Raw genomic sequence first — 11,662 nt, forward strand, 5'->3', positions numbered from 1 at the left:
TGCAAGTATGCGTTTATGATTGTGCTCTGTGATCTACCTGTCTCCTGTATGTTGTGTATACGGTCTATATCCGACTGAAACCTCTACTTTCTATCCTATTCCGATTTGACTCTCTTGGTCGATTGTGACCATAACCCCTTCTCGAATCTACCTTCTTTCGCTTCTACCTCTCTACCCAGATCACTCACACCTTGCTGGAGGAGCTCGGTAATCTTGATTCTAACTTCTTTCTCCCTTCCATCTGACAGAGCTCCTTTACTCCTAATCTCCTTCTGTACATCTCCTACATGCCCAAGCGTATCTGAATCCTTGATCTGTTCCTGCTTCCAATCTCCACCTATACCGACCGTACCCACTTCTTCATCTGCCAGTGCTCGCCAAGCTTTCACCAGAGGTTCTATCTGAGATGTCAGAGGTTTTCCGACGGTGATGCTGATCTTGGCGCCAGGACGAGGTATGGGTTTCGGCCATCCTCTCCTTTCGTCCAATATCTGATCGAAGCCTAGTCCCCCGAGTCGATCAGCTCATTCGCGATGAATAAGGTGAGACATGAGAGACGAAACCCACCAGATATCCAAATCGGTATTATCTCAGGCATGACTTTCGAGTCCATTATAATCCTCCCTATACCCCATTTGAACCTGAACAGGCCACCGTCGGGATTTGTCGGTTCTTGGTTGACCCTTCCTTCTGGAAATATATGTATCTACCATCCCAAGCGTCATCAGTCATCCGTGTGCAAGTCGGGAAGGAAGGAGAGTTCCCGGTGGACAGACATACCCAACTGCCATCTTGTAGTAATTTGACAGCGCGATCCACAGCAGGTTGAAATATCCCTCCACCTCTATGCGTTTCTATCACTTGACCGAGGTTGAAGAATTTGGAATGAAGGGGTTTGGTGAACATGATATCGGAGGCTATGATCAGGGATATCAGCTATACTGTCTCATTATCTCGAGTGGATCGGGTTCAGACGGTCAATAATGACGAGCTTGGTTGAGGTTGATTGAGGTGCATGAGTGATGACGGAACCCACCTCCTAATGTCCATCTCGAATTCCTACATGTATGGGAAGGAGTAGCGAATGGAAAGTATGTTGACAGAGGCATAAGAGACCACATCTATAGTGTAACACAGTACAGTAGATCCATCAGTAATAGAAGGGATCGTTACTGGTGAAGAAGATGACATACCATTGGATCGTCACACACCGAGTTATGGTTACACACTGTGAGTAGGAAGAAGAGCAACGCGACGACCCACATCAGTATCGCTCAATACACCATCGCAGTAGCGAAAAGACCCTTGACGAGTAATATAGAAGTGTGATATAACTGGTGATACGCTAGATCATTCTTTACCAACTCACCAGTGACTATCCCCCTCCGGCTCAATTGCGAAGTATCCCCATCCTTCTCCAAACCCTCTATAGCCTTGCCCTTGCCCTTGCCATCGTGGGGTATCCTCAGCGCATCTAACAGTATCGGTAGTCCTTTAACTTCGTATTTCTTAGTGGTCAATCGGAGGAAGGTCTTGGAGGCTAGGGCGATGGTCGATAGTGTAAGTGCCGAAGCGAACGTTGCTGGGCGGGCCATGACCAATCGTTCTCTGTCCAGGTTACAATCAACCAACTCCCACTCTGTACGTGAGTTCTCTCCCTGGACGACAGTACGACGATTGACAATAGCGATACAAGTCAAGAAGATGTGAGATACAAACGAAAACCAGATGATGAACAAACGTTGATTTTGGGTGGTTCCCCCAACTTTTCTTTTTTCCGGCATCTCGATTGATGCTTGTTTACGTGCCTGGATTTGGATTCCAATTGCAAAACAAATGACAAACGTGACATTGCAATCGTAGATGGATGCACGAGAACACTCTTCCGCTTTTCTGCATATATTAGCTATCTAAGAAAAGAGGTTACAACAGCCAGAAAGAAAGGGTATCGATGATGTGCAAGGTATAGTCTCGAATACTCGACAGACGGAAAATAGGGAAGCTGGACTAAATTGTTAATCACGAAGGTATTGCGCTCTGTTTTATCAGGCTTTGTCAGTCTTGATCTCGCAAGGTCATGAGGTGATCAACTCACAGATCATGGATCCTGTCAAATACAATAGTCAGATAAGAGGTGTCATTCAACAATGCTTCGAATTGCTTGATAGCATCTTCCTCCGAAAGATCTAACATAAACTTCTCTTGAACCTACATAACCCACATCTGTCAACTTCTACTTCTGCTCTTAGGGGACAGATAAGCTCACCTTCCACACAGCTTTATCAGGTTCAGACTGTATATCCTGAATACCAGCATCCACCATCAACGCCACTAGATTTAATATCAAATTGGCATTCTTTCTCAAACCAATAAAAGCGGTATAGCAAAGACTTTGAAACCGAGCATAATGAGTTGATTGGGTTCCTCCCATCGCATCTACCATCTCTTTGCAGACTTTCACAGGAGGTGGATACGGTTTGGGATCTCTTCCGAGTATGTAGCCAAAGTCGACTGCGAAACGTGACATTGTCAGCTTTCGATTTTATCGAGGTGCAATTATCGTTTCAGCTGACCATGAAAGAAATGTCCATCAGGAGCCAACATCAGATTATCCAGATGCCGATCTCCAACACCTAGTACATATGTGAGGACCGAATATCCGGCTATCGATGAGAATGTCAGCTTGAAGCACTGTATTGTAGCCTTGAGACAGGATCACCTACCACAACTTCTGACAAACGTATCCATAACTCCCGACTCAATCCCATAAGAACCAAGTGCACCATCATCTGCATGTTCCTGTCTCAAGTAATTCTGCAGACTTCCAAATTCCGCCATGATCGCCGCCAAACTCTTGCTAGGTACGAATTGGACCATCCCTTCTGATTTTGACGTGGCCAACACGCTATAAGGACTGAGTTTCAGATCAAGATTCTCCTTTCTCAATAATCGATCCATCAGGGTGAACAGTTGTATGACCAGTTGATCTTGTCTGAGATCATCGCCGTTTTTGAAAATGATGGGATAGTCCGGTGTAATACTGACTGGCGTTTCGGGATTGGACTCATCTTCAGAGTAACGAGTGAAATCGGTAGTTTCGAACCATATAAGCAGAGGAAGAAGGTTGGATTTGAAGACTGATGATTTATCGGGAGTGACCGACGTGACGGAGACACGAGCATTGAGAGGTAGAGGTAATGGAGCAGGAAGAGGGGAGAGATTGTGTTTGGAATCAGCCAGGAACGCCTTGAGCTTTTCAATCTTCTTCGAACGTGAATCCTTCGAGCTACGTATCTCCTTTGATCTGGCAGAAAGAGCTTCGACTAGCTGACCTTGTCTCTTCAGTATATTTCGCTGAGCAGTACCTTCTGAAGTCTGCAAAGTTGTCAGCTTGGATGCAGAACAATAGATTTGAAGCTTACCTCAGATAATCTTGTTTGGAATCTAAACGCGACTTTCGCATACATCTTCCCTGCAGGTTGATTGGCGTCGCATTCAATCATAAGATACCAATGGAAGCTAGTCCCGAGCACCGGATTCGCGACACTTCGATCAATGAGAAACTGTGATAGCCCACTATCTCCTTCGTCCGCTGCTGCATCTCGCTTCCTATGTGACCGACTTCCTCGCATCGAGTCAGATTTCGAAGTCGCCATATCGAATTTAAGAGCTTGGACGAGTTGCAATAGATACAACAGTAATTCCTGGAATTGAATCAGCTTGGTTGATGCTACCGAAGCACAGACAGCTTACCTCATCATCTGCCCTTTCCAGACGCTTGACCGCAAAAGCCCTAACCCTTTTATCCGTAAATCCTGGACCCAGCAGTTCGAGCGCATCGTCCATTCCCACTTCCTGACCCCATAAAGGCAACAGTTTCTCAACAGCCTGTTTGGCTTCCACTGGATCTGACCATGTAACGCATTTGAGGAATTTAGTGAGCGATCGAGGAGAACGGAAGAGGGAGAATCTGAATTTCCATAAAAGGTCCTTATCCAACGCCGAGAGAGACGCAGTAGGTGGTAACCGGAATATCTCCTACGATATGGTCAGCCGAGAATCGAAAATCGACTGCAAGGCAACACAAACTCACATTCAGTCGATCACGCTCGGCTGGTCCAGGTTTCAAATCTCTTCCTTCGTCTCCCAATCGTTGACTACGTAGTAACTTTCTATGTTTCACTTCCACTGGATTCTCTCGCCAAGCGTCGGGATCATATGTTCGCCAAAGGTAAGGGTCTGAGGATAAGAGATGAGGAGGAACTCCCGAAAGCTGTTGTTGATTTGGTGGAAGGGGATGAGGTATCGGAGCTGGTGGTAGGGGTATCGAGCTTTCCTGCAGAGGAGTACTTGTTAGCAGGTATAGCGATTCTGAGCGCCAGATGCAAGACTTGCTTGTTCGGAGAACACTACTGGGAAGTCGAATTTTGGCAGATCGATGTAGAGATATAATTTGTCAGACTTGCTTGATTCAGCCTGTATGTCGTAAATATCAGTCAAGTCAGTCATTGAGTGGTCAAGGTAGAAATAGAGACCTACAGCATGGACTTTCTCTATCTGTCTGAAAGCAATCCTATCCAACCAATCTATTTTCACTATATCACCACGGTCGAAATCTTTGACCAGCTATACCAAAAATGAGCTATCTATTTTCATTTCAGAACTCAACAGCTAGCTCACCCTTTCCAATCGACCCATTTCATCCTCCGCCTCTCCCTCCAATTCACTTGGTGTAGTCGTGTTGGGCTTTGGGTCAGCTTCGACTCCGCGATGTACATATAGACGTTGTTGACCCCGTTTCAGTGTCCTATATGATGGACATCAGTAGAAGCAGTACATTCAAGTTGAAGCAACCCACCTTTTCATAGTGAATAAACTCATGGTCGTGCCTCCGATAGGTACAGGTTTACCAGCACCTTGACAGTCCCATATCGTGAATGATATCTGAGAGTTCAGGAGCAGGGAGGGGTATGTTATAGGAAGTATGATAGTCTGGTTCCAGCTGAACGGATAGTTAGTCAACACCCGTATCACAGTTGTCTGACGATAGTGGAACTTACGTATAACCCCTAGGAAAGTCTTTCCAGGCTGTACGGAAAGGGAGAGTATATTGTATACCGTTCGCCCAGAGCTGACATGTGATGTAAAGATCCGAAGGCCCACTGCATGAATCATTAGTCATCGAACTCGCTTACCGGTTCTTGAAAGGGAGAAGCTCACTCGTGTTGTATTCCTGCATGAAGCAAGTCTGGGTCTTTCAAAGCATCGGTGTAGGTTCTCCTCGGTATATTTCCTTCAAAAGATGTACTGACAGAGCCATGTAAGTACTCTGTCCATTGATCGTAGATAAGATACTTACATTTTGAGCGTGACATGCGATTTCAGATCACACAAGCGGGCGAAGGAGTAATCCTTATCCCGGGAAGGATCGACCTGCATCGTCTCAGGTGTCCGTCTCCAGTACTTTTGAAGTCTTGCCTAATCTACTCTTCGGCTTATTTGGGCATTGTACGGATCTATACTATGATGAGGAAGAACCTGAATGAAGTATGCAAGGATTATCAAGAGGTGCTATTCATGCATGCTCTTGCTGTTGCAGTTGGCTTATACGTCAACATTGCATCCCCAAATTCGGCGATCACCGACATCCACCTCATCCACGGAGTAACGGAGTACATCTCGATCTCCGTCGTAAAAGTTGAAAGTTGACAGTCCCCAAGTCCACCCAAGAGCCATTCAACTTTTATCAGCTTCTACTCCCCTTTGCATCCCGATATTACATTCATCGGAATCGTCGATACGCCATGGCACCATCTCAGCTATCGCAGCTGAAATCAGCTCTCAACTCTGCAGGGCTGAACAAGAAAAACTTTTCAAAGAAGGATAAGAAAGCGTACAAGAAAGGAGGTGCGAGGGAAACTGATAGAGCCAAGAAACTGGATAAGTTGGAAGAGATCAGGAAGAGCTTGAACAAATTCGATGAACGTGAGACTAAAGTAAGTCAGATTCAGCTGGCCTGAGATCTCTTTGCACTATACGAGAGTGGCTGATGTACATCGTAGGTTAAACATGATGTCGGAGGTAGGAATCTGAAAGGTGTTACTGGACGACCCAGTGCAAGTAAACAAGCAGGTCTCGAACAGGTCAGTCAGCTTGCAGTGCTCTGAACCGTGCTTCAGCTGACTTATCTACATCATATCAGCGTAAGAAAAGCTTGTTACCGGAACATCAACTCCGCGATCATACAGGTACTTTCCGAGATCGACGATTTGGTGAGAATGACCCCACACTATCGATCGAAGATCGTATGTTAGAGAGATACACAAGGGAAAGACAGCGAGGTCAAGGAAAGAAAGGTCTTTTTAATCTTGAAGATGAAGAAGATGGTCTGGATGGATTTGATGAAGGATTTGCTCTGGGCGGTCTCACACACGGTGGAAGGAGTATAATGGATCTACCAGGAGATGACTTCGAAGCTCAAGGTTTTGGTGAAAGAGATGAGGAGGATGAAGATAAAGGTAGAGTCGATAGGAGAACAGTGAATAAAATTCATTTTGGTGGATTCGATGGTGAAGAAGAAGAAGAGGAAGAAGTCGTGAGTCCACTGATTCGGATGATAGGGGATAGACGGAGTTGACACACCTTGTTCATTAGCCTGAAAAGAAGAAGAGCAAAGCTGAAGTTATGTCTGAGATTATCGCCAAGAGTAAGGAGTATAAAGTAAGCTAAGAGTCCCTCACCTTCTTAAGGATGTAGCTGAGACGATCGTAGTACGAGCGTCAACAACAAAAAGAAGCGGATGACGAACTCCGAGATGAGCTTGATGAAGACCTCGATGATCTCAGAGCGCTATTGCAGGACAGCGCACCTGCTCGACCAGCTGCATCTAACTTCGCCAGTACATCTCGTCAACCTACTGCTGCTCCTGCTGTAGCTGCAGCACCGGAAGAGGAAGTAGATTACGATCAGGTCGTACGAAGTCTAGCTTTCGATGCTCGGGCGAAGCCAAAGGACAGGACCAAAACGGAAGAAGAATTGGCTCTGGAGGAGAAAGAGAATTTGGAAAAAGCAGAAGCCAAACGACTGAGGAGGATGAGAGGAGAGAGCGTTAGTGATGATGAAGACGGGGACGGATCAAGGAAGAAAAGGAAGACAAGTGATAGAAAGCCTGATGCGGATGATTTGGGAGATGATTATATTGAAGATGACACTCTCCTCGGTCCAGGTATAACGAGAGAGGAAATTGAGAATATGGGTCTCCCATCGGACGAGGAAGGAGACGATGGCGAAGAGGTTGAGGAGGGTGATGGCGATGAAGATGAGGAAGGAAGCGAAGACGAGGAAGAAGGCGATGAGGAGGACGAAGAAATGGACGATGATGATAGTGAAGTGTATTCAGATATGGAAGATCTCGATTATGAGGATGTTCCCGAACTCATTGAAGCTGATGAAGAGGACTTTGAGGCTGTCGTAAAGAAGAGCAAAGGCAAGAAAGCCGCTAAAGTCGGGAAGACCAAAGAGATTCCCTTTACTTTCCCTTTTCCTTCCAGCATAGAAGAGTTCGAAGATATCCTAGAGGGTCTCGAAGACTCTGCTTTACCAACGGTAGTTCAGCGTATACGTGCTTTGCATCATCCTAGTCTGGCTGCAGGGAACAAGGAGAAGCTACAAGTACGTGCCCTGTCTAACTCTCATGTGAAAATAGTTGACGATTGTATTCTAGGAATTCCTTGGTGTCTTGATTGACTACCTCTTGATTCTGTCATCTCGACCCACCCCACCTTTCATACTCATCTCTCAGCTCACACCTCATATAATCGCTCTCGTCAAGCTTAACGCGCTAACCGCCGCTGGTCACTTCATCGATAAGATCAAGTTGATGCAGAAGAATTTGACTAGGGGACTAGCAAAAGGAGCTTCTCAAAAGGGATCCAAGACGTTCCCAGGATGTCCTGAATTGGTCCTACTTCGTTTGATCGGATCGATATGGTCAACCAGTGATTTCTCTCATCCTGTCGTCGCGCCCGCTGTTCTACTCATTGGCCAATACCTGGCGCAAGGTAGAATTCGATCTACATCAGATATTGCATCTGGGTTATTCCTATGTTCTATCTTGGCTCAGGTGAGAACGTTCAATGTAATTAGTACCCAGGTCATTAAGCTGATATTCTTATATCCTTAAACAGTATGAAGCGTTGTCAAATCGAGTTCTGCCAGAAGCGGTGAACTTTGTTGCTTCTTCTATACTGGCGCTTCTTCCGAGAAGAAAAGGATTCGAAGTGAACAAGTCATATCCCGATTCGAAAGCCAACGGCGTGGACTTATACGTCGATCCTTCTGCCGCCGCTGCTCCACAGCAACCGGTCAATTTATCTCAAGCCATCAATTCGGTTCAATCGGAATTGAGCCACGAGCAAGTCGAGCAGACAAAGGGGAACCTGCTTGTGATCGCGTTCAGGCTATCTCAGACATTTGCATCGATGTACGCCTCGTCGGAAGCTTTCATCGAACTGATCCAGCCTCTGGCAAAAGTGCTGGAAGGATGTAGAGTAGCGAAATTATCTCAGGAAGTAAAGGTGAGACACGAAACCAATTGCGGACCTGAACGGATAGTCGAGAGCTTACGTTCGTTATCGTAGACCCTTCACGCTGCGGCATACACATCTCTCTCGCGATCACTCACCCATGCTAAAGCATCCCGCCGACCACTCACTCTCCAGGCTCATAAACCCATACCCATCGCCTCTCACGCACCTAAATTCGAAGATAACTTTGCTCCTGGTAAACACTACGATCCCGATGTGGAGCGTAATGCCTCCGCCAAACTCAAAGCGCTATACAAGAAAGAACGAAAGGGAGCGATTAGGGAACTCAGGAAGGATAATAGGTTCTTGGCCGGCGAGAAAGCTAGGGAACAAGCTGAGAAAGATAGAGAGTATAATTCTAGGATGAAGAAGGTCGAAGGGTCTTTAAATGTTGAGCGGGCAGAGGAGAAGGCTATGCAAAGGTGAGTGTGTACTTTCGATATCGCTTATCGTTCGTTTTCAAATTGTGGAGTGGAATGATAAGCTGATGATCGCTTTTTTTGGGTGATAGGGAGAAACAAAAGGAGAAGAGACGTGCAGGTAGAGGATAGTTCGATGGTATGATATGGTTTGATATCGATTATAGCATTTTTATCATTTTTATTACATATGTATTTGGATATGCAACTTATGTTTGTTTTTTTTTGGTTTATTCCCATTCGTACAAACTACCTGAGCCGAAAACACCTCTTGCCCCGGCCGTTTTTACCCTAGCTCTGTCAATCACTTTCCTATTCCCATTCCCATTCCCACTTGTATTTGATCCTACATTTAACAACATATTATCATCCTTATCATCTTGATCTTGAAAGAAATTACAAGTACATCCACACTTATCACAATTCCCTTCTAACACTTTTCTCGCTCGGGCATCTTTCAACTCATCTTTCAACTCGCGAATCTGAGCTTCCAACTCGTATATCTGAATTGTAAATGCTTTTTTCACATTCATCATCATCTTGTTATTCACCACTTCTTCATCAGCAGGAATGGGTTTCTTCTTCGTCATTGATGATGTGGGTGTACAAGGTACCGAGGGGGGAGATGGATCTTCATCACGATGGTTTCTCTTTGTATGTGAGGGCTGTAGGTGGACGAGGTAATCTACAGGTAAACCTCTCGAGAATGTCATACTGATTGGACGTAATTCCAATTTCGGCTGTGAAGTTGATGATGATGATACTTCAAATTGTCTTTTCTCTTCATCTTCACCTTGACCACCATGTGGTAGTACCCCTTGACTCATCTTGAGGGATGAAGAGGGCCATACCGCACTTTCACCATGTACAATTCCCATCGAAGTCGAAGTCGGATTCTCGTTAGTTGTAGAAGAAGACCAAATTGACATTGCTCTACTACTAACACCATCTCTGCCTTTCAACGAAGGAGTCATTGTTGGCCCATTCCCACTGGTACTATTGGTTGTATGAGGTAAAGCCGGTACAGGTATATTACTATGGACTGACTTATCTTTCTCTGACTTGTTGAATAATCTCATTAATCCTGATTTCTTCGATTTCACTTTATTCGGTGGTGAGGATGCGGATGTACATGAAGTGGTGGGACGTAAGACATTGACATTTGGGTCGTCAGGTATAGGAGGGATTAAAAATGTGGTCAAAGGTCTTTTTTGCTGATCGACAGAGATAAAAGTCGTTGATCTACTGTGCGTACTAGATTGAGTATGGAATGTCTCGTGCGAGCGCGTTTGATTTTGATTTTGATTCTGGGACTGACTCTGACTCTTCTGTCTTTCTCTCTCTTGAGCTGCTTCCAGACTGATCAGTCCGAACCCTGGTGATCCGCTATTCATCAATGGTCGATCGTTCGCAGCGAATCCAGTAGGACCAGGAGTCGGGGTGAGAGTTAAGTTATCGATAAGTGGCGATTGGGGTTTCTTATATGTCGAAAGGACAGTTGATTTGGGTATCACAGCAGGTAAGAGGCCGATCGCACTGGTATGATTTAGATTCTCATATTCACCTTGATGGAAGGTATCTATCCTTTTATCTTTCTTGTCGCTGATATTGGGCAAAGGTGAATGACTAATTTGGATGACATTGGTAGATTTCAACTTTGGTGTGATTGGAGTTGAATCAGATAAAAAAGATGAAGTCGATGAAGTTGAAGAAGTTTGATTACTGGCCAAACTCAATCCCGAAACAGAAGGTACCAAATGTTTTGCATGATTATTGTCCTTATCCTTGTTGGAAGTCGCACCTTTTATCTGGGCTAGACCTCTTCTTGTCGACGAAACATTGAGAGAAGGACTGTCCGAGCTGGACATCATGGTCGAAGTGGTAGATATCGTACTTTGTTCTCTCTCTCTTTCAGTCGATCTGAGATTTCTACCATAACCACCGGGAGTGGTGCTTGATTTGCTTCTGTTGAATCCACTGAACATATCTGCTGAACCTACTACTGTCACTCCCCCCGCTTGACTACGATCAGAGATTGTGTTTTGGGTGACCATCGACCACTGTGCCTCACTGTCCTCTTCTTCCCACGGTACCTGTGTATACTTCCTCACTCTCGGTCCACCAACCATCGACATCCTCCTTGGATCTTCCTCCTCTCCTTCCTCCTCTTCTTCATGATGGTATGGATCGTCTTCTGCTGAATATCTGTGCGTCATTTCTGATTGCGATAAAACCTGTAGCTTTCTCGATGTCTTGATCATCTGAGTACGCGCGTGGATTTGAGGTGAGTTGGAATGGCCTACTCTAGAGTATAAAGAAGGTGAAGATGCCGTTGGCGAAACCTCGACAATTCCCATTCCGCTAGGAGCGATCAGAGGCGAAGGTGAATCGATAAATGTGGTGGTAGTTAGTGAGAATGGAATTGAACTTATCGCATTGGCTCGTTTCTGTATTAAGTGATGTATGGTTGGTGTAGGAGAATGATGATGGTTGGTATGATAATAAGATGTTGACATTGGATGAATGTAACCTGCGCAGCAGACGATATGATGAGCGTATATGATTTTAGGAGAGGTTGGCCCAAGGAGTAGAAATGGAAAGAAGGGGAACCCAAAAGTAAAGATGCCAAGGAGATCACTTGCGCAGTCAGTATCTATC

The 11,662-nt window shown here is 45.3% G+C and overlaps 4 protein-coding genes across 4 annotated transcripts; 1 reads left to right on the top strand and 3 right to left on the bottom strand.

Moving 5' to 3' along the window:
- Positions 1 to 95: 95 nt before the first annotated feature.
- On the bottom strand, positions 96 to 1,595 carry L199_008304 (uncharacterized protein; the record flags this gene model as incomplete). The annotated part of the gene is made up of 6 exons (XM_064893985.1): positions 96 to 502; positions 568 to 706; positions 781 to 917; positions 1,037 to 1,121; positions 1,194 to 1,228; positions 1,370 to 1,595. The coding sequence occupies 6 exons, from the start codon at positions 1,593 to 1,595 to the stop codon at positions 96 to 98; spliced, it is 1,029 nt and encodes a 342-aa protein (XP_064750057.1).
- A 420-nt stretch (positions 1,596 to 2,015) lies between these two features.
- L199_008305 (uncharacterized protein) lies at positions 2,016 to 5,439 on the bottom strand (the record flags this gene model as incomplete). Its single annotated transcript, XM_064893986.1, has 15 exons — positions 2,016 to 2,037; positions 2,096 to 2,208; positions 2,267 to 2,511; positions 2,574 to 2,663; positions 2,724 to 3,375; positions 3,423 to 3,704; positions 3,754 to 4,038; positions 4,094 to 4,336; positions 4,396 to 4,476; positions 4,540 to 4,626; positions 4,681 to 4,807; positions 4,859 to 5,002; positions 5,061 to 5,162; positions 5,221 to 5,307; positions 5,360 to 5,439. 15 exons carry the CDS (start codon positions 5,437 to 5,439, stop codon positions 2,016 to 2,018), a joined length of 2,640 nt encoding a protein of 879 aa, XP_064750058.1.
- A 365-nt stretch (positions 5,440 to 5,804) lies between these two features.
- Positions 5,805 to 9,136, top strand: L199_008306 (uncharacterized protein; the record flags this gene model as incomplete). Its single annotated transcript, XM_064893987.1, has 9 exons — positions 5,805 to 5,996; positions 6,063 to 6,143; positions 6,203 to 6,595; positions 6,655 to 6,720; positions 6,772 to 7,671; positions 7,724 to 8,122; positions 8,187 to 8,576; positions 8,640 to 9,007; positions 9,097 to 9,136. The coding sequence occupies 9 exons, from the start codon at positions 5,805 to 5,807 to the stop codon at positions 9,134 to 9,136; spliced, it is 2,829 nt and encodes a 942-aa protein (XP_064750059.1).
- Positions 9,137 to 9,234: 98 nt separating this feature from the next.
- Positions 9,235 to 11,520, bottom strand: L199_008307 (uncharacterized protein; the record flags this gene model as incomplete). Its single annotated transcript, XM_064893988.1, has 1 exon — positions 9,235 to 11,520. The coding sequence occupies one exon, from the start codon at positions 11,518 to 11,520 to the stop codon at positions 9,235 to 9,237; it is 2,286 nt and encodes a 761-aa protein (XP_064750060.1).
- Between the last annotated feature and the right edge of the window lie 142 nt (positions 11,521 to 11,662).

The sequence above is a fragment of the Kwoniella botswanensis genome, chromosome 3 (genome assembly GCF_036426115.1).
Source record: "Kwoniella botswanensis chromosome 3, complete sequence".
Taxonomy (NCBI): domain Eukaryota; kingdom Fungi; phylum Basidiomycota; class Tremellomycetes; order Tremellales; family Cryptococcaceae; genus Kwoniella; species Kwoniella botswanensis.